The 20,583-nt window shown below is 50.1% G+C and overlaps 2 protein-coding genes and 53 non-coding genes across 55 annotated transcripts in view; all 55 read right to left on the reverse strand.

Moving 5' to 3' along the window:
* Positions 1–138: 138 nt before the first annotated feature.
* On the reverse strand, positions 139–18,129 carry LOC142802845 (uncharacterized). Its single transcript, XM_075887904.1, has 2 exons — positions 17,058–18,129; positions 139–173 (listed from the first exon to the last, which is right to left on the reverse strand). Exons 1-2 carry the CDS (start codon positions 18,109–18,111, stop codon positions 139–141), a joined length of 1,089 nt encoding a protein of 362 aa, XP_075744019.1. The 5' UTR covers positions 18,112–18,129.
* Positions 440–511, reverse strand: TRNAP-UGG (transfer RNA proline (anticodon UGG)). The gene has a single exon. It is a non-coding gene; the product is annotated as a tRNA-Pro (tRNA).
* Positions 926–997, reverse strand: TRNAQ-CUG (transfer RNA glutamine (anticodon CUG)). Its single transcript has one exon. It is a non-coding gene; the product is annotated as a tRNA-Gln (tRNA).
* TRNAE-UUC (transfer RNA glutamic acid (anticodon UUC)) lies at positions 1,003–1,074 on the reverse strand. Its single transcript has one exon. It is a non-coding gene; the product is annotated as a tRNA-Glu (tRNA).
* TRNAQ-CUG (transfer RNA glutamine (anticodon CUG)) lies at positions 1,412–1,483 on the reverse strand. The gene has a single exon. It is a non-coding gene; the product is annotated as a tRNA-Gln (tRNA).
* On the reverse strand, positions 1,489–1,560 carry TRNAE-UUC (transfer RNA glutamic acid (anticodon UUC)). The gene has a single exon. It is a non-coding gene; the product is annotated as a tRNA-Glu (tRNA).
* On the reverse strand, positions 1,897–1,968 carry TRNAQ-CUG (transfer RNA glutamine (anticodon CUG)). Its single transcript has one exon. It is a non-coding gene; the product is annotated as a tRNA-Gln (tRNA).
* TRNAE-UUC (transfer RNA glutamic acid (anticodon UUC)) lies at positions 1,974–2,045 on the reverse strand. The gene has a single exon. It is a non-coding gene; the product is annotated as a tRNA-Glu (tRNA).
* TRNAQ-CUG (transfer RNA glutamine (anticodon CUG)) lies at positions 2,140–2,211 on the reverse strand. Its single transcript has one exon. It is a non-coding gene; the product is annotated as a tRNA-Gln (tRNA).
* Positions 2,217–2,288, reverse strand: TRNAE-UUC (transfer RNA glutamic acid (anticodon UUC)). Its single transcript has one exon. It is a non-coding gene; the product is annotated as a tRNA-Glu (tRNA).
* On the reverse strand, positions 2,456–2,527 carry TRNAE-UUC (transfer RNA glutamic acid (anticodon UUC)). The gene has a single exon. It is a non-coding gene; the product is annotated as a tRNA-Glu (tRNA).
* On the reverse strand, positions 2,621–2,692 carry TRNAQ-UUG (transfer RNA glutamine (anticodon UUG)). Its single transcript has one exon. It is a non-coding gene; the product is annotated as a tRNA-Gln (tRNA).
* TRNAQ-CUG (transfer RNA glutamine (anticodon CUG)) lies at positions 2,862–2,933 on the reverse strand. Its single transcript has one exon. It is a non-coding gene; the product is annotated as a tRNA-Gln (tRNA).
* On the reverse strand, positions 3,347–3,418 carry TRNAQ-UUG (transfer RNA glutamine (anticodon UUG)). The gene has a single exon. It is a non-coding gene; the product is annotated as a tRNA-Gln (tRNA).
* TRNAQ-CUG (transfer RNA glutamine (anticodon CUG)) lies at positions 3,589–3,660 on the reverse strand. Its single transcript has one exon. It is a non-coding gene; the product is annotated as a tRNA-Gln (tRNA).
* TRNAQ-CUG (transfer RNA glutamine (anticodon CUG)) lies at positions 3,831–3,902 on the reverse strand. Its single transcript has one exon. It is a non-coding gene; the product is annotated as a tRNA-Gln (tRNA).
* Positions 4,151–4,222, reverse strand: TRNAE-UUC (transfer RNA glutamic acid (anticodon UUC)). The gene has a single exon. It is a non-coding gene; the product is annotated as a tRNA-Glu (tRNA).
* On the reverse strand, positions 4,314–4,385 carry TRNAQ-CUG (transfer RNA glutamine (anticodon CUG)). Its single transcript has one exon. It is a non-coding gene; the product is annotated as a tRNA-Gln (tRNA).
* Positions 4,557–4,628, reverse strand: TRNAQ-UUG (transfer RNA glutamine (anticodon UUG)). The gene has a single exon. It is a non-coding gene; the product is annotated as a tRNA-Gln (tRNA).
* Positions 4,634–4,705, reverse strand: TRNAE-UUC (transfer RNA glutamic acid (anticodon UUC)). The gene has a single exon. It is a non-coding gene; the product is annotated as a tRNA-Glu (tRNA).
* Positions 4,875–4,946, reverse strand: TRNAE-UUC (transfer RNA glutamic acid (anticodon UUC)). The gene has a single exon. It is a non-coding gene; the product is annotated as a tRNA-Glu (tRNA).
* Positions 5,040–5,111, reverse strand: TRNAQ-UUG (transfer RNA glutamine (anticodon UUG)). The gene has a single exon. It is a non-coding gene; the product is annotated as a tRNA-Gln (tRNA).
* On the reverse strand, positions 6,008–6,079 carry TRNAQ-CUG (transfer RNA glutamine (anticodon CUG)). Its single transcript has one exon. It is a non-coding gene; the product is annotated as a tRNA-Gln (tRNA).
* Positions 6,493–6,564, reverse strand: TRNAQ-CUG (transfer RNA glutamine (anticodon CUG)). Its single transcript has one exon. It is a non-coding gene; the product is annotated as a tRNA-Gln (tRNA).
* On the reverse strand, positions 6,738–6,809 carry TRNAQ-CUG (transfer RNA glutamine (anticodon CUG)). The gene has a single exon. It is a non-coding gene; the product is annotated as a tRNA-Gln (tRNA).
* TRNAE-UUC (transfer RNA glutamic acid (anticodon UUC)) lies at positions 6,815–6,886 on the reverse strand. Its single transcript has one exon. It is a non-coding gene; the product is annotated as a tRNA-Glu (tRNA).
* On the reverse strand, positions 7,054–7,125 carry TRNAE-UUC (transfer RNA glutamic acid (anticodon UUC)). The gene has a single exon. It is a non-coding gene; the product is annotated as a tRNA-Glu (tRNA).
* Positions 7,219–7,290, reverse strand: TRNAQ-UUG (transfer RNA glutamine (anticodon UUG)). The gene has a single exon. It is a non-coding gene; the product is annotated as a tRNA-Gln (tRNA).
* On the reverse strand, positions 7,461–7,532 carry TRNAE-CUC (transfer RNA glutamic acid (anticodon CUC)). The gene has a single exon. It is a non-coding gene; the product is annotated as a tRNA-Glu (tRNA).
* TRNAE-UUC (transfer RNA glutamic acid (anticodon UUC)) lies at positions 7,538–7,609 on the reverse strand. The gene has a single exon. It is a non-coding gene; the product is annotated as a tRNA-Glu (tRNA).
* On the reverse strand, positions 7,945–8,016 carry TRNAQ-CUG (transfer RNA glutamine (anticodon CUG)). The gene has a single exon. It is a non-coding gene; the product is annotated as a tRNA-Gln (tRNA).
* TRNAQ-CUG (transfer RNA glutamine (anticodon CUG)) lies at positions 8,429–8,500 on the reverse strand. The gene has a single exon. It is a non-coding gene; the product is annotated as a tRNA-Gln (tRNA).
* TRNAQ-CUG (transfer RNA glutamine (anticodon CUG)) lies at positions 8,905–8,976 on the reverse strand. The gene has a single exon. It is a non-coding gene; the product is annotated as a tRNA-Gln (tRNA).
* On the reverse strand, positions 8,982–9,053 carry TRNAE-UUC (transfer RNA glutamic acid (anticodon UUC)). The gene has a single exon. It is a non-coding gene; the product is annotated as a tRNA-Glu (tRNA).
* TRNAQ-CUG (transfer RNA glutamine (anticodon CUG)) lies at positions 9,632–9,703 on the reverse strand. The gene has a single exon. It is a non-coding gene; the product is annotated as a tRNA-Gln (tRNA).
* On the reverse strand, positions 9,874–9,945 carry TRNAQ-CUG (transfer RNA glutamine (anticodon CUG)). The gene has a single exon. It is a non-coding gene; the product is annotated as a tRNA-Gln (tRNA).
* Positions 10,350–10,421, reverse strand: TRNAQ-CUG (transfer RNA glutamine (anticodon CUG)). Its single transcript has one exon. It is a non-coding gene; the product is annotated as a tRNA-Gln (tRNA).
* TRNAE-UUC (transfer RNA glutamic acid (anticodon UUC)) lies at positions 10,427–10,498 on the reverse strand. Its single transcript has one exon. It is a non-coding gene; the product is annotated as a tRNA-Glu (tRNA).
* TRNAE-UUC (transfer RNA glutamic acid (anticodon UUC)) lies at positions 10,911–10,982 on the reverse strand. Its single transcript has one exon. It is a non-coding gene; the product is annotated as a tRNA-Glu (tRNA).
* Positions 11,077–11,148, reverse strand: TRNAQ-CUG (transfer RNA glutamine (anticodon CUG)). The gene has a single exon. It is a non-coding gene; the product is annotated as a tRNA-Gln (tRNA).
* Positions 11,154–11,225, reverse strand: TRNAE-UUC (transfer RNA glutamic acid (anticodon UUC)). The gene has a single exon. It is a non-coding gene; the product is annotated as a tRNA-Glu (tRNA).
* On the reverse strand, positions 12,120–12,191 carry TRNAV-UAC (transfer RNA valine (anticodon UAC)). Its single transcript has one exon. It is a non-coding gene; the product is annotated as a tRNA-Val (tRNA).
* Positions 12,360–12,431, reverse strand: TRNAE-UUC (transfer RNA glutamic acid (anticodon UUC)). Its single transcript has one exon. It is a non-coding gene; the product is annotated as a tRNA-Glu (tRNA).
* On the reverse strand, positions 12,528–12,599 carry TRNAQ-CUG (transfer RNA glutamine (anticodon CUG)). Its single transcript has one exon. It is a non-coding gene; the product is annotated as a tRNA-Gln (tRNA).
* On the reverse strand, positions 12,770–12,841 carry TRNAP-CGG (transfer RNA proline (anticodon CGG)). The gene has a single exon. It is a non-coding gene; the product is annotated as a tRNA-Pro (tRNA).
* On the reverse strand, positions 12,847–12,918 carry TRNAE-UUC (transfer RNA glutamic acid (anticodon UUC)). Its single transcript has one exon. It is a non-coding gene; the product is annotated as a tRNA-Glu (tRNA).
* TRNAP-CGG (transfer RNA proline (anticodon CGG)) lies at positions 13,255–13,326 on the reverse strand. Its single transcript has one exon. It is a non-coding gene; the product is annotated as a tRNA-Pro (tRNA).
* A 67-nt stretch (positions 18,130–18,196) lies between the features above and the next one.
* LOC119182706 (uncharacterized) overlaps positions 18,197–20,583 on the reverse strand; it is a 168,776-nt gene continuing 166,389 nt past the window's right edge. Inside the window, exon 2 of the mRNA XM_075887905.1 lies at positions 18,197–18,231. Within this exon, the coding sequence (XP_075744020.1) occupies positions 18,197–18,231 (35 nt within the window). The remainder of the gene's footprint in view (positions 18,232–20,583) is intronic.
* Positions 18,257–18,328, reverse strand: TRNAQ-CUG (transfer RNA glutamine (anticodon CUG)). Its single transcript has one exon. It is a non-coding gene; the product is annotated as a tRNA-Gln (tRNA).
* On the reverse strand, positions 18,334–18,405 carry TRNAE-UUC (transfer RNA glutamic acid (anticodon UUC)). The gene has a single exon. It is a non-coding gene; the product is annotated as a tRNA-Glu (tRNA).
* On the reverse strand, positions 19,227–19,298 carry TRNAQ-UUG (transfer RNA glutamine (anticodon UUG)). Its single transcript has one exon. It is a non-coding gene; the product is annotated as a tRNA-Gln (tRNA).
* Positions 19,304–19,375, reverse strand: TRNAE-UUC (transfer RNA glutamic acid (anticodon UUC)). The gene has a single exon. It is a non-coding gene; the product is annotated as a tRNA-Glu (tRNA).
* TRNAQ-CUG (transfer RNA glutamine (anticodon CUG)) lies at positions 19,954–20,025 on the reverse strand. Its single transcript has one exon. It is a non-coding gene; the product is annotated as a tRNA-Gln (tRNA).
* TRNAE-UUC (transfer RNA glutamic acid (anticodon UUC)) lies at positions 20,031–20,102 on the reverse strand. The gene has a single exon. It is a non-coding gene; the product is annotated as a tRNA-Glu (tRNA).
* TRNAQ-UUG (transfer RNA glutamine (anticodon UUG)) lies at positions 20,439–20,510 on the reverse strand. The gene has a single exon. It is a non-coding gene; the product is annotated as a tRNA-Gln (tRNA).

Below are 20,583 nucleotides of genomic sequence, written 5' to 3' on the forward strand. Positions count from 1 at the left end.
AGTGCTAACCGTTAATCCACGAGACCGCACTTTCCGACGCCGAAAATCGAACCCGGGCTTCCTGGGTGACAGCCAGATATCCTAGCCACTAGACCATGCCGGAGATGGCGAGAAGAAAACGAGCGCTGGTACCGATGTCTATTCGCGGACAGCGTCGTCGTTGCCAACTTTTGCTGCATTCGCAAAAATAAAAAAGCAAGGTCTCACCAAGATTTGAACTCGAATCGCAGAATTCAGAGTCCAGAATGCTAACCAGTACACCATGAGACCGCACATTCCGACGCCAGGAATCGAACCCGGGCCTTCTTGGCGATAGCCAGATATCCTAGCCACTAGACCACGCCGAAGATGGCACAAGGCAGCGAGCATCGGTACCGCGGTCTATTCGTTGACAGTTTCGTCGTTGCCAGCTTTTCTGCATTAGAAAAAATAAAAAGCAAGGTCTCACCGAGATTTGAACTCAGATCGCTGGATTCCAAATCCAGAGTGCTAACCATTACACCATGAGACAGCACTTTCCGACTTTGAGAATCGAAACCGGGCCTTCTTTGTGAAAGCCAGATATCCTAGTCACTAGACCACGCCGGAAATGACGGCCACAGAACAAGCGCTGGTACCAATGTCTATTCGCGGACAGCGTCGTCGTTGCCAACTTTTGCTGCATTAGCAAAAATAAAAAAGCAAGGTCTCACCGAGAACTGAACTCGGATCGCTGTATTTAGACTCCAGAGTGTTAACCATTAATCCATGAAACCGAACTTTCCGACGCCGAAAATCGAACCCATGCTTCCTGGGTGATAGCCAGATATCCTAGCCACTAGACCACGCCGGAGATGGCTGGAGGGAGCGAGCATCGGTACCGCGGTCTATTCTCTGACAGTTTCGTTGTTTCCAGCTTTTGCTGCATTAGCAAAAATAAAAAGCAAGGTCTCACCGAGATTTGAACTCGGATCGCTGGATTCAGAGTCCAGAGTGCTAACTGTTACACCACGAGACCGCACTTTCCGACGCCGGGAATCGAACCCGGGCCTTCTGGGTGAAAGCCAGATATCCTAGCCACTAGACCACGCCGGAGATGAAGGCAAGAGAACGAGCATTGGTACCGCGGTCTATTCGCTGACACTTTCGTCGTTGCCAGCTTTCGCTGCCTTAGCAAAAATAAAAAAACAAGGACTCACCGAAATTTGAACTCGGATCGCTGGATTATGAGTCCAGAGTGCTAACCGTTACACCATGAGACCGCACTTTCCGACGCCGGGAATTGAACCCGGGCCTTCTTTGTGAAAGCCAGATATCCTAGCCACTAGACCGTGCCGGAGATGGCTCAAGGCAGCGAGCATCGGTACCGCGGTCTATTCGCTGACAGTTTCGTCGTTGCCAGCTTTTGCTGCATTAGCAAAAATAAAAAGCAAGGTCTCACCGAGATTTGAACTCGGGTCGCTGGATTCAGAGTCCAGAGTGCTAACCGTTACACCATGAGACCGCACTTTCCGACGCCGGGAATCGAACCCGGGCCTTCTGAAGGAAACCCAGATATCCTAGCCACTAGACCACGCCGGAGATGAGGGCAAGAGAACGAGCGCTGGACTGGTGTCTAATCGTGGACAGTTTCGTCGTTGCCAGCTTTTGCTGCATTAGGAAAAATAAAAAGCAAGGTATCACCGAGATTTGAACCCGAATCGCTGTATTAAGACTCCAGAGTGCTAACCGTTACACCATGAGACCGCACTTTCCGACGCCGGGAAATGAACCTGGGCCTTCCGGGTGAAAGCCAAATATCCTAGCCACTAGACCACGCCGGAGATGGCGACAAGAGAACGAGCGCTAGTACTGGAGTCTATTCGCTGACAGTTTCGTCGTTGCCAGCTTTTGCTGCATTAGCAAAAATAAAAAGCAAGGTCTCACCAAGATTTGAACTTGGATCGCTGGATTCAGAGTCCACAGTGCTAACCATTACACCATGAGACCGCACAATCCGACGCCGGGAATCGAACCCGGGTCTTCTTGGTGAAAGCCAGATATCCTAGCCACTAGACCACGCCGAAGACGGCACAAGGCAGCGAGCATCGGTGCCGCGGTCTATTCGTTGAAAGTTTCGTCGTTGCCAGCTTTTGCTGCATTAGCAAAGATAAAAAAGCAAGATCTCACCGAGAATTAAACTCGGATCACTGGATTCAGAGTCCAGAGTGCTAACCGTTACACCATGAGACCGCCATTTCCGACGCCGGGAATCGAACCCGGGCCTTCTGCGTGAAAGCCAGATATCCTAGCCACTAGACCACACCGGAGATGACGACAAGAGAACGAGCGCTGGTACCGGTGACTATTCGAAGACAGTTTCGTCATTGCCAGCTTTTGCTGCATTAGCAAAAATAAAAAGAGGTCTCACCGAGATTTGAACTCGTATCGCTGTATTTAAACTCCAGAGTGCTAACCGTTACACCATGACCACACTTTCCGACGTCGGGAATCGAACCCGGGCCTTCTGGGTGAAAGCCAAATATCCTAGCCACTAGACCACGCCGCAGATGGCGACAAGAGAACGAGCGCTAGTACTGGAGTCAGTTCGCGGAAAGTTTCGTCGTTGCCAGCTTTGCTGCATTAGCAAAAATAAAAAGCAAGGTCTCACCGAGATTTGAACTCAGATCGCTGGATTCAAAGTCCAGAGTGCTAACCATTACACAATGAGACCGCACTTTCCGACGCCGAGAATCGAACCCGGGCCTTCTTTGTGAAAGCCTATATCCTAGCTACTGGACCACGCTGGAGATGGCAGAAGGCAGCGAGCATCGGTACCGCGGTCTATTCGCTGACAGTTTTGTCGTTGCCAGCTTTTGCTGCATGAGCAAAAATAAAAAACAAGGTCTCACCGAGATTTGAACTCAGATCGCTGGATTCAGAGTCCAGAGTGCTAACCGTTACACCATGAGACCGCCATTTTCGACGCCGGGAATCGAACGCGGGCCTTCTGTGTGAAAGCCAGATATCCTAGCCACTAGACCACGCCGGAGATGACGACAAGAGAACGAGCGCTGGTACCGGTGTCTAATCGCGGACAGTTTCGTCGTTGCCAGCTTTCGCTGCATTAGCAAAAACAAAAAGCAAGGTCTCACCGAGAATGGGACTTGGTTTCCTAGATTCAGAGTCCAGAGTGGTAGCTGTTTCACCATGAGACCGCACTTTCCAACACCGGGAATGAAACCCGGGTCTTCTTGGTGAAAGCCAGATATCCTAGCCACTAGACCACGCCGGAGATGAAGGCAAGAGAACGAGCGCTGGTACCGGTGTCTGTTCGTGGACAGGTTTGTCGTTGCCAGCTTTGCTGCTTTAGCAAAAATAAAAAGCAAGGTCTCACCGAGATTTGAACTCAAATCGCTGGATTCAAAGTCCAGAGTGCTAACCATTACACCATGAGACCGAACTTTCCGAAGCCGAGTATCGAACCCGGGCCTTCTTTGTGAAAGCCAGATATCCTAGCCACTAGACCACGCCAGAGATGGCTCAAGGCAGCAAGCATTGGTACCGCGGACCATTCGCTGACAGTTTCGTCGTTGCCAGCTTTTGCTGCATTAGCAAAAATAAAAAACAAGGTCTCACCGAGATTTCAACTCGGATCGCTGGATTCAGAGTCCAGAGTGCTAACCGTTACACCATGAGACCGCACTTTCCGACGCCGAGAATCGAACCCGGGCCTTCTTTGTGAAAGCCAGATATCCTAGCCACTATACCGCGCCGGAGATGGCTCAAGGCAGCGAGCGTCCGTACCGTGGTCTATTCGCTGACAGTTTCGTCGTTGCCAGCTTTTGCTGCATTAGCAAAAATTAAAAGCAAGGTCTCACCGAGATTTGAACTCGGATCGCTGGATTCAGAGTCCAGAGTGCTAACCGTTACACCATGAGACCGCACTTTCCGACGCCAGTAATCGAACCCGGGCCTTCTGGGTGAAAGCCAGATATCCCAGCCACTAGACCACGCCGGAGATGGCGGCAAGGGAACGAGCACTGGTACCGGTGTCTAAACGTGGAAAGTTTAGTCGTTGCCAGCTTTCGCTGCATTAGCAAAAATAAAAAGCAAGGTCTCACTGAGCTTTGAACTCAGATCGCTGGATGCAGAGTGCAGAGTGCTAACCATTACACCAATAGACCACACTTTCCGACGCCGGGAATCGAACCCGGGCCTTCTGGGTGAAAGCCAGATATGCTAGCCACTAGACCACGCCAGAGATGGCTCGAGGGAGCGAGCATCGGTACCGCGGTCTATTCGTTGACAGTTTCGTCGTACAGCTTTTGCTGCATTAGCAAAAATAAAAAGCAAGGTCTCACCGAGATTTGAACTCGGATCGCTGGATTCAGAGTCCATAGTGCTAACCATTACACCATGAGACGGCACAATCCGACGCCGGGAATCGAACCCTTGTCTTCTTGGTGAAAGCCAGAAATCCTAGCCACTACACCACGCCGAAGACGGCACAAGGCAGCGAGCATAGGTACCGCGGTCTATTCGTTTACAGTTTCGTCGTTGCCAGCTTTTGTTGCATTAGCAAAGATAAAAAAACAAGGTCTCACCGAGAATTGAACTCGGATCGCTGGATTCAAAGCCCATAGTGCTCACCGTTACACCATGAGACCGCAATTTCCAACGCCGGGAATCCAACCCGGGCCTTCTGGTTGAAAGCCAGATATACTAGCCACTAGACCACGCCGGAGATGACGACAAGAGAACGAGCGCTGGTACCGGTGTCTATTCGTGGACAGTTTCGTCGTTGCCAGCTTTTGCTGCATTAGCAAAAATAAAAAGACGTCTCACCGAGATTTGAACTCGGATCGCTGTATTTAAACTCCAGAGTGCTAACCGTTACACCATGAGACCGCACTTTCCGACGCCGGGAATCGAACCCGGGCCTTCTGGGTGAAAGCTAAATATCCTAGCCACTAGACCACGCCGGAGATGGCGACAAGAGAACGAGCGCAAGTACTGGAGTCTGTTCGCGGACAGTTTCGTCGTTGCCAGCTTTGCTGCATTAGCAAAAATAAAAAGCAAGGTCCCACCGAGATTTGAACTCAGATCGCTGGATTCAAAGTCCAGAGTGCTAACCATTACACCATGAGACCGCACTTTGCGACGCCGGAAATCGATCCCGGGCCTTCTGGGTGAAAGCCAGATATCCTAGCCACTAGACCACGCCGGTGATGAAGGCAAGAGAACGAGCGCTGGTACCAGTGTCTAATCGTGGACAGTTTCGTCATTGCCAGCTTTCGCTGCATTAGCAAAAATAAAAAGCAAGGTCTCACCGAGAATTGGACTCGTTTCCCCAGTATCAAAGTCCAGAGTGCTAGCTATTTCCCCATGAGACCGCACTTTCCAACACCGGGAATGAATCCCGGGCCTTCTTGGTGGAAGCCAGATATCCTAGCCACTAGACCATGCCAGAGATGGCGCCAAGGGAATGAGCGCTAGTACCGGTGTCTGTTCACGGACAGTTTCGTCGGTCCAGCTTTGCTGCATTAGCAAAAATAAAAAGCAAGGTCTCACCGAGATTTGACCTCAGATCGCTGGATTCAAAGTCTAGAGTGCTAACCATTACACCATTAGACCGCACTTTCCGACGCTGAGAATTGAACCAGGGCCTTCTTTGTGAAAGCCAGATATCCTAGCCACTAGACCACGCCGGAGATGGCTCAAGGCAGCGAGAATCGGTACCGCGGTCTATTCGCTGACAGTTTCGTCGTTGCCAGCTTTTGCTGCATTAGCAAAAATAAAAAGCAAGGTCTCACCGAGATTTGAACTCCGATCGCTGGATTCAGAGTCCACAGTGCTAACCATTACACCATGAGACCGCACATTCCGACGCCGAAATCGAACCCAGGTCTCCTTGGTGAAAGCCAGATATCCTAGCCAATAGACCACGCCGAAAACGGCACAAGGCAGCGAGCATCGGTACCGCGGTCTATTCGTTGACAGTTTCGTCGTTGCCAGCTTTTGCTGCATTAGCAAAGATAAAAAAGCAAGATCTCACCGAGAATTAAACTCGGATCGCTGGATTCAGAGTCCAGAGTGCTAACCGTTACACCATGAGACCGCAATTTCCGACGCCGGGAATCGAACACGGGCCTTCTGGGTGAAAGCCAGATATCCTAGCCACGAGACCGCGCCGGAGATGACGGCAAGAGAACGAGCGCTGGTACCGGTGTCTAAACGTGGAAAGTTTAGTCGTTGCCAGCTTTCGCTGCATTAGCAAAAATAAAAAGCAAGGTCTCACCGAGATTTGAACTCAGATCGCTGGATGCAGAGTGCAGAGTGCTAACCATTACACCAATAGACCACACTTTCTGACGCCGGGAATCGAACCCGGGCCTTCTGGGTGAAAGCCACATATGCTACCCACTAGACAACGCCAGAGATGGCTCGAGGGAGCGAGCATCGGTACCGCGGTCTTTTCGTTGACAGTTTCATCGTTGCCAGCTTTTGCTGCATTAGCAAAAGTAAAAAGCAAGGTCTCACCGAGATTTGAACTCGGATCGCTGGATTCAGAGTCCAGAGTGCTAACCATTACACCATGAGACCGCACAATCCGACGCCGGGAATCGAACCCTGGGTCTTCTTGGTGAAAGCCAGAAATCCTAGCCACTACACCACGCCGAAGACGGCACAAGGCAGCGAGCATCGGTACCGCGGTCTATTTGTTGACAGTTTCGTCGTTGCCAGCTTTTGCTGCATTAGCAAAGATAAAAAAAGCAAGATCTCATCGAGAATTAAACTCGGATCGCTGGATTCAGAGTCCAGAGTGCTAACCGTTACACCATGAGACCGCAATTTCCGACGCCGGGAATCGAACCCGGGCCTTCTGGGTGAAAGCCAGATATCCTAGCCACTAGACCACGCCGGAGATGACGACAAGAGAACGAGCGCTGGTACCGGTGTCTATTCGTGGACAGTTTCGTCGTTGCCAGCTTTTGCTGCATTAGCAAAAATAAAAAGAGGTCTCACCGAGATTTGAACTCGGATCGCTGTATTTAAACTCCAGAGTGCTAACCGTTACACCATGACCGCACTTTCCGACGCCGGGAATTGAACCCGGGCCTTCTGGGTGAAAGCCAAATATTCTAGCCACTAGACCACGCCGGAGATGGCGACAAGAGAACGAGCGCTAGTACTGGAGTCCGTTTCCGGACAGTTTCGTCGTTGCCAGCCATGCTCCATTAGCAAAAAAAAAAAGCCAGGTCTCACCGAGATTGGAACTCAGATCGCTGGATTCAAAGTCCAGAGTGCTAACCATTACACGATGAGACCACACTTTCTGACGCCGAGAATCGAACCCGGGCCTTCTTTGTGAAAGCCAGATATCCTAGCCACTGGACCACGCTGGAGATGGCAGAAGGCAGCGAGCATCGGTACCGCGGTCTATTCGCTGACAGTTTCGTCGTTGCCAGCTTTTGCTGCATTAGCAAAAATAAAAAACAAGGTCTCACCGAGATTTGAACTCAGATCGCTGGATTGAGAGTCCAGAGTGCTAACCGTTACACCATGAGACCGCACTTTCCGACGCCGGGAATCGAATGCGGGCCTTCTGGGTGAAAGCCAGATATCCTAGCCACTAGACCACACCGGAGATGACGACAAGAAAACTAGCGCTGGTACCGGTGTCTAATCGTGGACAGTTTCGTCGTTGCCAGCTTTCGCTGCATTAGAAAAATAAAAAGCAAGGTCTCACCGAGAATAGGACTTGGTTTCCCAGATTCAGAGTCCAGAGTGGTAGCTGTTTCACCATGAGACCGCACTTTCCAACACCGGGATTGAAACCCGGGTCTTCTTGTTGAAAGCCAGATATCCTAGCAACTAGATCATGCCACAGATGGCGCCAAGGGAATGAGCGCTAGTACCGGTGTCTGTTCGTGGACAGGTTTGTCGTTGCCAGCTTTGCTTTATTAGCAAAAATAAAAAGCAAGGTCTCACCGAGATTTGAACTCAGATCACTGGATTCAGAGTCCAGAGTGCTAACCGTTACACTATGATACCGCACTTTCCAACACAGGGAATGAAACCCTGGCCTTTTTGGTGAAAGCCAGATATCCTAGCCACTAGACCACGCCGGAGATGGCTCAAGGCAGCAAGCATTGGTACCGCGGTCTATTCACTGACAGTTTCGTCGTTGCCAGCTTTTGCTGCATTAGTCAAAATAAAAAACAAGTTCTCACCGAGATTTGAACTCGGATCGCTGGCCTCAGAGTCCAGAGTGCTAACCGTTACACCATGAGACCGCACTTTCCGACACCGGGAATCGAACCCGGGCCTTCTTTGTGAAAGTCAGATATCCTAGTCACTAGACCGCGCCGGAGATGGCTCACGGCAGCGAGCATCCGTACCGTGGTCTATTCGCTGACAGTTTCGTCGTTTCTAGCTTTTGCTGCATTAGCAAAAATTAAAAGCAAGGTCTCACCGAGATTTGAACTCGGATTGCTGGATTCAGAGTCCAGAGTTCTAACCGTTACACCATGAGACCGCACTTTCCGACGCCGGGAATCGAACCCGGGCCTTCTGGGTGAAAGCCAGATTTCCTAGCCACTTGTCCACGCCGGAGATGGCGGTTCGGGAACTAGCGCTGGTACCGGTGTCTAAACGTGGAAAGTTTAGTCGTTGCCAGCTTTCGCTGCATTAGCAAAAATAAAAAGCAAGGTCTCACTGAGATTTGAACTCAGATCGCTGAATGCAGGGTGCTAACCATTACACCAATAGACCACACTTTCCGACGCCAGGAATCGAACCCGGGCCTTCTGGGTGAAAGCCCGATATGCTAGCCACTAGACCACGCCAGAGATGGCTCGAGGGAGCGAGCATCGGTACCGCGGTCTATTCGTTGACAGTTTCGTCGTCCAGCTTTTGCTGCATTAGCAAAAATAAAAAACAAGGTCTCACCGAGATTTGAACTCAGATCGCTGGATTCAGAGTCCAGAGTGCTAACCGTTACACCATGAGACCGCACTTTCCGACGCCGAGAATCGAACGCGGGCCTTCTGGGTGAAAGCCAGATATCCTAGCCACTAGACCACGCCGGAGATGACGACAAGAAAACGAGCGCTGGTACCGGTGTCTAATCGTGGACAGTTTCGTCGTTGCGAGCTTTTGCTGCATTAGCAAAAATAAAAAGCAAGGTCTCACCGAGAATTGGACTTGGTTTCCCAGATTCAGAGTCCAGAGTGGTAGCTGTTTCACCATGAGAACGCACTTTCCAACACCAGAAATGAAACCCGGGTCTTCTTGGTGAAAGCCAGATATCCTAGCAACTAGATCATGCCACAGATGGCGCCAAGGGAATGAGCGCTAGTACCGGTGTCTGTTCGTGGACAGGTTTGTCGTTGCCAGCTTTGCTTTATTAGCAAAAATAAAAAGCAAGGTCTCACCGAGATTTGAACTCAGATCGCTCGATTCAGAGTCCAGAGTGCTAACCGTTACACTATGATACCGCACTTTCCAACGCAGGGAATGAAACCCGGGCCTTTTTGGTGAAAGCCAGATATCCTAGCCACTAGACCACGCCGGAGATGGCTCAAGGCAGCAAGCATTGGTACCGCGGTCTATTCACTGACAGTTTTGTCGTTGCCAGCTTTTGCTGCATTAGTCAAAATAAAAAACAAGTTCTCACCGAGATTTGAACTCGGATCGCTGGATTCAGAGTCCAGAGTGCTAACCGTTACACCATGAGACCGCACTTTCCGACGCCGGGAATCGAACCCGGGCCTTCTTTGTGAAAGTCAGATATCCTAGTTACTAGACCGCGCCGGAGATGGCTCAAGGCAGCAAGCATCCGTACCGTGGTCTATTCGCTGACAGTTTCGTCGTTGCTAGCTTTTGCTGCATTAGCAAAAATTAAAAGCAAGGTCTCACCGAGATTTGAACTCGGATTGCTGGATTCAGAGTCCAGAGTTCTAACCGTTACACCATGAGACCGCACTTTCCGACGCCGGGAATCGAACCCGGGCTTTCTGGGTGAAAGCCAGATTTCCTAGCCACTTGTCCACGCCGGAGATGGCGGTTAGGGAACTAGCGCTGGTACCGGTGTCTAAACGTGGAAAGTTTAGTCGTTGCCAGCTTTCGCTGCATTAGCAAAAATAAAAAGCAAGGTCTCACTGAGATTTGAACTCAGATCGCTGAATGCAGGGTGCTAACCATTACACCAATAGACCACACTTTCCGACGCCAGGAATCGAACCCGGGCCTTCTGGGTGAAAGCCCGATATGCTAGCCACTAGACCACGCCAGAGATGGCTCGAGGGAGCGAGCATCGGTACCGCGGTCTATTCGTTGACAGTTTCGTCGTCCAGCTTTTGCTGCATTAGCAAAAATAAAAAACAAGGTCTCACCGAGATTTGAACTCAGATCGCTGGATTCAGAGTCCAGAGTGCTAACCGTTACACCATGAGACCGCACTTTCCGACGCCGAGAATCGAACGCGGGCCTTCTGGGTGAAAGCCAGATATCCTAGCCACTAGACCACCCCGGAGATGACGACAAGAAAACGAGCGCTGGTACCGGTGTCTAATCGTGGACAGTTTCGTCGTTGCGAGCTTTCGCTGCATTAGCAAAAATAAAAAGCAAGGTCTCACCGAGAATTGGACTTGGTTTCCCAGATTCAGAGTCCAGAGTGGTAGCTGTTTCACCATGAGACCGCACTTTCCAACACCGGGAATGAAACCCGGGTCATCTTGGTGAAAGCCAGATATCCTAGCAACTAGATCATGCCACAGATAGCGCCAAGGGAATGAGCGCTAGTACCAGTGTCTGTTCGTGGACAGGTTTGTCGTTGCCAGCTTTGCTTTATTAGCAAAAATGAAAGGAAGGTCTCACCGTTATTTGAACTCAGATCGCTGGATTCAGAGTCCAGAGTGCTAACCGTTACACCATGAGACCGCACTTTCCGACGCCGGGAATTGAACCCGGGCCTTCTGGGTGAAAGCCAGATATCCTAGCCACTAGACCACGCCGAAAATTACTCAAGGCAGCGAGCATCGGTACCGCGGTCTATTCGTTGACAGTTTCGTCGTTGCCAGCTTTTGCTGCATTAGCAAAGATAAAAAAGCAAGATCTCACCGAGAATTAAACTCGGATCGCTGGATTCAGAGTCCAGAGTGCTAACCGTTACACCATGAGACCGCCTTTTCCGACGCCGGGAATCGAACCCGGGCTTTCTGGGTGAAAGCCAGATATCCTAGCCAGTAGACCACGCCGGAGATGGCTCGAGGGAGCGAGCATCGGTACCGCGGTCTATTCGTGGACAGCGTCGTCGTTGCCAGCTTTTGCTGCATTAGGAAAAATAAAGAGCAAGGTCTCACCGAGATTTGAACCCGAATCGCTGTATTTAGACTCCAGAGTCTAACCGTTATTCTATGAGACCGCACTTTCCGACGCGGGGAACCAAACCCGGGCCTTCTGGGTGAAAGCCAGAAATTCTAACGAATAGACCACGCCGGAGATGGCGACAAGAGAACGAGCGCTAGTACCGGTGTCTATCCGCGCAAAGTTTCGCCGTTGCCAGCTTTTGTTGCATTAGCAAAAATAAAAAGCAAGGTCTCACCGAGATTTGAACTCGGTTCCCTGGTTTCAGAGTCCAGAGTGCTAGCTGTTACACCATGAGACCGCACTTTCCAACACCGGGAATGAAACCCGGGCCTTCTTGGTGAAAGCCAGATATCCTAGCCACTAGACAATGCAAGATGGCGCCAAGGGAATGAGCGCAGGCACCGGTGTCTGTTCGCGGACAGTTTCGTCATTGCCAGTTTTGCTGCATTAGCAAAAATGAAAAGCAAGGTCTCACCGAGATTGAACTCAGATCATTAGATTCAAAGTCCAGAGTGCTAACCATTACACCATGATACCGCACTTTCCGACGCCGAGAATCAAACCCGGGCCTTCTCTGTGAAAGCCAGATATCCTAGCCACTAGACCACGCCGGAGATGAAAGCAAGAGAACGAGCGCTGGTACCGGTGTCTAATCGTGGACAGTTTCGTCGTTGCCAGCTTTCGCTGCATTAGCAAAAATAAAAAGCAAGGTCTCACCGAGATTTGGACTCAGATCGCTGGATGCAGAGTGCAGAGTGCTAACCATTACACCAATAGACCACAGTTTCCGATGCCGGGAATCGAACCCGGGCCTTCTGGGTGTAAGCCAGATATCCTAGCCACTAGACCACGCCGGAGATGGCTGGAGGGAGCGAGCATCGGTACCGCGGTCTATTCTCTGACAGTTTCGTTGTTTCCAGCTTTTGCTGCATCAGCAAAAATAAAAAGCAGTCTCACCGAGATTTGAACTCGGATGGCTGGATTCAGAGTCCAGAGTCCTAACTGTTACACCACGAGACCGCACTTTCCGACGCCGGGAATCGAACCCGGGCCTTCTGGGTGAAAGCCAGATATCCTAGCCACTAGACCACGCCGGAGATGAAGGCAAGAGAACGAGCATTGGTACCGCGGTCTATTCGCTGACACTTTCGTCGTTGCCAGCTTTCGCTGCCTTAGCAAAAATAAAAAAAACAAGGTCTCACCGAAATTTGAACTCGGATCGCTGGATTCAGAGTCCAGAGTGCTAACCGTTACACCATGAGACCGCACTTTCCGACGCCGGGATTTGAACCCGGGCGTTCTTTGTGAAAGCCAGATATCCTAGCCACTAGACCGCGCCGGAGATGGCTCAAGGCAGCGAGCATCGGTACCGCGGTCTATTCGCTGACAGTTTCGTCGTTGCCAGCTTTTGCTGCATTAGCAAAAATAAAAAGCAAGGTCTCACCGAGATTTGAACTCGGGTCGCTTGATTCCGAGTCCAGAGTGCTATCCGTTACACCATGAGACCGCACTTTCCGACGCCGGGAATCGAACCCGGGCCTTCTGAAGGAAACCCAGATATCCTAGCCACTAGACCACGCCGGAGATGAAGGCAAGAGAACGAGCGCTGGACTGGTGTCTAATCGTGGACAGTTTCGTCGTTGCCAGCTTTTGCTGCATTAGGAAAAATAAAAAGCAAGGTCTCACCGAGATTTGAACCCGAATCGCTGTATTAAGACTCCAGAGTGCTAACCGTTACACCATGAGACCGCACTTTCCGACGCCGGGAAATGAACCTGGGCCTTCCGGGTGAAAGCCAAATATCCTAGCCACTAGACCACGCCGGAGATGGCGACAAGAGAACGAGCGCTAGTACTGGAGTCTATTCGCTGACAGTTTCGTCGTTGCCAGCTTTTGCTGCATTAGCAAAAATAAAAAGCAAGGTCTCACCGAGATTTGAACTCGGGTCGCTTGATTCCGAGTCCAGAGTGCTAACCGTTACACCATGAGACTTTTTTTTTTTCTTTATTGCCTTTTAATAACCACAAGCAAAGGAAATACATACAAAATATGTACACTTACTAAAACACCAGCTTCAACTTGGCCAGTGCACTTGGTTTAAAAAGGCTTCACAGAAGCCAATTGGTCGAGCACAGGTAACCACTCGGGGGGTTCAGGCAGCGCTTTAAACACGTCTCGTGTATACAGCATACTCTCAACAAAATAGTCTCTCGCTGAACGTGCGTCTACACGCATATGTCGAACATCCATTCTTGTCCTCCACACACTATGCATGCAAAGCAACATTAACATGTCACTCGGCACTTCCCCTGCAGCTGCACACGGAAGAAAACGGATTCCAAAAGCGTTGATAGGTAGTTCTTTTTTTATAGTCCGTTGTAGTACGTCCCACAAGAACACAGCATCATGGCAGTCGAGAAAGATATGATTTATCGTTTCTGGTTTGCCGCAGATTAGACAGTTGACGGACCACGGTACAAAAAGCCCTTTACTTTTTAGCCATGGCAGTACAGGGAGAGTGCCGGTATGCACTTGAAAGAAGAATGTTTTGACAGAGGGTCTGACCGGCATTCTCTTAACACGTTTAAACACGTCACGCTCAGAACCTAGCCTGCACGAAGCTCGGTAGACGGGCACTGGCAGGAAGACATCAAGAAGGTCACGATACAGTTTCTTTTTAGTCACGTCGGACAAGTATTCGTACGAAAATCTTTCCTTGAGCAGGCGTGTAGCTGTAACTACTTCTCGCAAATAAGGACTGAGTGGTCCAGCTTCGAAGGAAAAAGATGACACGACGAAATCAGATAAGGGGGTCTGCAGTCTTGCTTGGATCACAGTTCTCAAGAAATTGTCAGTTTGATCTCGAGCGAACATGAATCTGCTCACCAACTGCTTAAAAAACAAATGCAAAAGCCCCAGACCACCATATTTTACCCTATGAAATAAATTGCACCGGCTCGTGCGCTCCCACTGCGACCCCCATATAAAGGTCGCGAATACTCGGTGCATTTTCTGGACCGAAGTGCGGGTCATGGTTAACACTTGTAATACATAAAACACTTTTGCAATCAGAAATACATTGCACACGGACGCTTTTGCAAACATTGATAAATTGCGACCTCCCCACTTATCAGTACAATTTTTAATGCGTTGACGTTCCTCAGACCAATACTCCGTAGCATTGCGGTAGTGATCCAAAGGCACACCGAGGTACTTTCCGGGCATGATTTTCCAATTCATGTTACAGTAAACTTCGGGTGTGCTTTGCCACTGGCCATGCCAAACGCCTAGACATTTTGGCCAACTGATTGCGCTGCCCGTTGCTGCACAGAATTCCCTAGCTATTCGTACAACTTCTTGCACACTTTCTTTGTCACTGCAAAACACTGCGACGTCATCAGCATAGGCTAAAATTCTAATTCCACTGGTCAGAAACGTATACCCTCTTATACTTGGTGATGCAAGTATTCGTAAACAGAAGGGCTCTAAGTAAAGCGCGAAAAGGAGTGGCGACAAGGCACAACCTTGCTTCACGCTCGAGCGCACAGGAATTGAAGCACTTACTTCTTTGTTGATTACTAAATTAGCCCTGCAGTCATGATACACCATTCTAACGCCTTCTGTAATGACAGTTCCTACATTCACATGTTCCAGCAATAAAAACAAAATTTCATGTACGACTTTATCGAACGCTTTGTGCAGGTCTAGCTGAATCATGGCCACGCGGTCATTATTTGCATCACAGCATTCTAGAATACTTCTGGTTACGTGTATATTTGTGAATATGGTTCTGCCCTTAATCCCACATGTCTGATGCGGGCCGACAAGGGATGTGACAACACTTTGGAGCCGTCTTGCTAGGACCTTCGTGTATATTTTATAGTCAGTGTTGCTCAAACTGATAGGTCGGTAGGATTCCACTGAAAGTAGCTTTGCGGGGTCATCAGTTTTGGGGATTAATACTACGTGTGCTGTCCTAAATGAATGAGGTGTTTGCTGCTTGTCGTAGCATTCTCTGATCACTCGGTGTAATGCCAGTGCCATTTCTGTCTTAAAAAATTTGTATATGGCAGCACCAAGCCCATCCGGCCCTGGTGACTTGCCGTTACCCAGGTTATCTATAGCTGATTCAATTTCTGCCACAGTGATTTCTACTTCCAGTAGCTCCCGCTCAGAGTCTTCCAATCTCGGCATAAGGGTCAGAAAGTCCTCTTTGAATCGTTCGGGGTCATTGATTGTATGGCTAAGGAGTTGCGTATAAAACTCGACAAAGGCGTGCTTTATCTGTTCGCGGTCCCGGGTAATGTAATTGCGGTATCGAATTTCATTTATCTCTTTGTTTGCTGCATGTTTCTTTTCTTCACTGAGCACCCGCTTAGTGGGCGTTTCACCCATCCACAGCCGTTCAGTGCGAGCCCTTATCATTGCTCCGCGGTACTTTTCGTCGTCGATGAATTCGAGCTTTGCTTTCGCCTCCTTTATTTCTTTCTTAAATTTTCCCGGCACTTCATTTTCTACGCTTAACATGTAGTCTAGTTCGCTTTGTAACTGCCTCTCTTGTTGCCTTTCCCGATTACGTAATACACAGGCTCTTTCAATCGCTATCATCTTTATATCACACTTCATTTGCTCCCACACAGCTATGAAGTTATTGGTCTCCAAACGAAGAGCATTTGAAAGACATTCTTTGGTTTTTGTGACAAATATTTCATCTTGCAGCAGCTTTTCATTAAATTTCCATAGAAACCAATTAAACTTCGCAGCCTTACGTTTTTCGCCAATGTTGACCTTGACCAGACAATGATCACTAAAACTAAGATGTTGAATTTGATAAGATGAGCATAGTGGCACCAACTTTGCCGACAAATATATTCTGTCTAACCTCGCGTGCGAATGACCTTGAAAGTGCGTATATCCTACTTCACCCTCTCGCGTCATTACATAACCGACATCTTCCAGCCCTGTCTCGTTCACTATTTTATTCAACAGCTCAGCGCTTCTATCGCGCACATTGAAGCTCGTTGTCTTATCCTCAGCTCTACAGACACAATTGAAGTCCCCTAGAACCACAACATTTCTTTCCGTTTTCAAGAATCCTTCAATCGCTCTGAAAAAAAATTCCCGTTCGTGCGATCTATTCGGTGCATAAACACACACAACGCGCCAAGGCATTCCAGAAACACTGAAGTCGCACACAACCAGCCTACCGCTATCGCAGGTAGACACATTTTCAACAACCGCGATACTACTACGTATGAAAACGACACAGCCTCCTGACCGCCCAACAGCATGACAAACGCAGACATTGTACCTAGAGCGAAAAACTTGAACCATTTGCTCCGTTTGTTCTTCACTTTCCATTTTAGTTTCTTGTACAGCCAGGAGGTCTATGTCGTTTTCTAACAAAATGCGACTAATCTGGCATTGTCTCCTGCGCGAACACAGGCCTCTTGAGTTCAACGTCGCGATGCAAATACCAGTTTTAAAGTTAGTCGCCATTTCTTGAAGGTTGTTTCGTCAGGTGTCATACTCACGTCGCAACAGTGGTTGCGTGTGCTCAGCGTAGAAAGCCTCGGAACGTCTCCTCCGCTACGGCGGGGCCGACGTTTGAGTGCCCCTACGGTCAGGAGACAGGTTTGGTCGTGGTTTAAAGGTGGGCCGACGACCAGTCGCCGTCTTTGTTGGAGGTTCATTGATGGCCGACGTGTCAACATTTCCGGTACGGTCAGGTGTTTCACGAGCTCGCTTAAAAGCGATAGCACCGGCCTTGGACATCTCGGCGTCCGTTGCTTCCGGGCCGCCCTCTCGCGCAGCTGAAGATGACTTGCTCGCTGCTGTAGCGTCGTTCTCTACTGCTGCCGTGTCTAAATTCGTTCCTGGCGCACCAGAGTGCTTGTCGCCTTTATTGGTAGATTCCAGTGCGGCCCCAGAAGACTGTTCAGGGGGCGTGGCAGGGCCTTCCGTATAACCGTCTTCCCTGCTCGCTTCTTCGGCATCCACGGCATCCATCAGGTGTTCAGACACTTCGTCTGTTTGGCCTGGGCCCGCAATGCTGGCGTACGACCTCACACAGTGGGCGTCATCGTGGCCATAGCGACGACAGACCCCACAGCGCGGCACGCGGCAATCCCGTCGAATGTGTCCGATAGCCCGGCATCGGAGGCATAGCGGTGCTCTGCCTGGAATTACGACGAGCGCCATATCCTCCGCAACTCGCAGTTGGTGTGGCAGGTCGTCCACGGACACGCCCGCGTGTAGCCTCAGCGTGACCGACCGCGTGGTTGAACCTTTATCATTGCAACCCTGCACCTTCCATTTATCTCTGCTTATCTCGGTCACTTTTCCGTAGGGCGTTAAGGCGACTCGCACAGCCTCGTCCGGCACGCCATGAAGAAGCCAGTACAACTTCAGCCGCACACCTCGATCACGGGGGTCAACCACCATACAGCGATGGTCCTTTAGATCAAAAGACTCCGCCGCCAGCATCTTCTTTTTACCCTCATCATCCTTGAACGTCACTGCCCATACATGATTCATTTGGTATGCCCCTAGGGCAACCACTTCCGGCAGCAGCGAAAGACGAGCAAGGCTGTCTCGGACATGCTCCACTCGATATGGCCTGGCTTTCAAGTTTCCGTGCAAAAAAACCGTGTGCAAAACGGAATCACCTGAAGGCAGCTGAGGCAGAACAACCTGGAAATCTTCGCCTGGCTTTTCGGTACACCTGATACCGCGGCCCACACGGGCCGCTGAAACCGCCCCTACGCGGGAGCACATGATAAACACGTCCGTTCACTGTCGTGGCCGGAAGTGGGAGACCACGCCGAAGACGGCACAAGGCAGCGAGCATCGGTACCGTGGTCTATTCGTTGACAGTTTCGTCGTTGAAAGCTTTTGCTGAATTAGCAAAGATAAAAAAGCAAGGTCTCACCGAGAATTGAACTCGAATCACTGGATACAGAGTCCAGAGTGCTAACCGTTACACCATGAGACCGCAATTTCCTACGCCGAGAGTCGAACCCGGGCCTTCTGGGTGAAAGCCAGATATCCTAGCCACTAGACCACGCCGGAGAGGAAGGCAAGAGAACGAGCGCTGGTACTGGTGTCTAATCATGGACAGTTTCGTCGTTGCCAGCTTTCGCTGCATCAGCAAAAATAAAAAGCAACGCCTCACCGAGATTTGGACTCAGATCACTGGATTGAGAGTTCAGAGTGCTAACCAATACACCAACAGAACACACTTTCCAACGCCGGCAATTGAATCCGGGCCTTCTTGGTTAAAGCCAGATATACTAGCCACTAGACCACGCCGGAGATGGCTCGAGGGAGCGAGCATCGGTACCGCGGTCTATTCGTGGACAGCGTCGTCGTTGCCAGCTTTTGCTGCATTAGGAAAAATAAAAAGCAAGGTCTCACCGAGATTTGAACCCGAATCGCTGTATTTAGACACCAGAGTGCTAACCATTACACCATGAGACCGCACTTTCCGATGCCGGAAATCGAACCTGGGCCTTCTGGGTTAAAGCCAAATATCCTAGCCACTAGACCACGCCGGAGATGGCGACAAGAGAACGAGCGCTAGTACTGGAGTCGATTCGCGGACAGTTTCGCCGTTGCCAGCTTTTGTTGCATTAGCAAAAATAAAAAGCAAGGTCTCACCGGGATTTGAACTCAGTTCCCTAGATTCAGACTCCAGAGTGCTAGCTGTTTCACAATGAGACCGCACTTTCCAACACCGGGAATGAAACCCGGGCCTTCTTGGTTTAAACCAGATATCCTAGCCACTAGACCATGCCACAGATGGCGCAAAGGGAATGAGCTCTAGTACTGGTGTCTGTTCGTGGACAGTTTCGTCGTTGCCAGCTTTGCTGCATTTGCACAAATAAAAAGCAAGGTCTCACCGAGATTTGAACTCAGATCGCTGGATTCAAAGTCCAGAGTGCTAACCATTACACCATGAGACCGCACTTTCCGACGCCGAGAATTGAACCCGGGCCTTCTGGGTGAAAGCCAGATATCCTAGCCACTAGACCACGCCGGAGATGAAGGCAAGAGAACGACCGCTGGGACCGGTGTCTAATCGTGGACAGTTTCGTCGTTGCCAGCTTTTGCTGCATTAGGAAAAATAAAAAGCAAGGTCTCACCGAGATTTGAACCCGAATCGCTGTATTTAAACTCCAGAGTGCTAACCATTACACCATGAGACCGCCTTTCCGACGCCGGGAAATGAAGCTGGGCCTTCTGGGTTAAAGCCAAATATCCTAGCCACTAGACCACGCCGGAGATGGCGACAAGAGAACGAGCGCTAGTACTGGAGTCTATTCGCGGGCAGTTTCGCCGTTGCCAGCTTTTGTTGCATTAGCAAAAATAAAAAGCAAGGTCTCACCGAGATTTCAACTCGGTTCCCTAGATTCAGAGTCCAGAGTGCTAGCTGTTTCACCATGATACCGCACTTTCCAACACCGGGAATGAAACCCGGGCCTTCTTGGTGAAAGCCAGATAGCCTAGCCACTAGACCACGCCGGAGATGGCTCAAGGCAGCGAGCATCAGTACCGCGGTCTATTTGCTGACAGTTTCGTCGTTGCCAGCTTTTGCTGCATTAGCAAAAATTAAAAGCAAGGTCTCACCGAGATTCGAACCCGGATCGCTGGATTCAGAGTCCAGAGTGCTAACCGTTACACCATGAGACCGCACTTTCCGACGCCGGGAATCGAACCCGGGCCTTCTGGGTGAAAGCCAGATATCCTAGCCACTAGACCACGCCGGAGATGAAGGCAAGAGAACGAGCGCTGGTACCGGTGTCTAATCGTGGACAGTTTCGTCGTTGCCAGCTTTCGCTGCATTAGCAAAAATAAAAAGCAAGCTCTCACCGAGAATTGGACTTGGTTTCCTAGATTCAGAGTCCAGAGTGGTAGCTGTTTCACCATGAGACGGCACTTTCCAACACCGGGAATGAAACCCAGGTCTTCTTGGTGAAAGCCAGATATCCTAGCCACTAGACCATGCCACAGATGGCGCCAAGGGAATGAGCGCTAGTACCGGTGTCTGTTCGTGGACAGGTTCGTCGTTGCGAGCTTTGCTGCATTAGCAAAAATAAAAAGCAAGGTCTCACCGAGATTTGAACTCAGATCGCTGGATTCAAAGTCCAGAGTGCTAACCATTACACCATGAGACCGAACTTTCCGAAGCCGAGAATCGAACCCGGGCCTTCTTTGTGAAAGCCAGATATCCTAACCACTAGACCGCGC

Source organism: Rhipicephalus microplus, chromosome 3, assembly GCF_043290135.1.
Source record: "Rhipicephalus microplus isolate Deutch F79 chromosome 3, USDA_Rmic, whole genome shotgun sequence".
NCBI classification, from domain to species: Eukaryota; Metazoa; Arthropoda; class Arachnida; order Ixodida; family Ixodidae; genus Rhipicephalus; species Rhipicephalus microplus.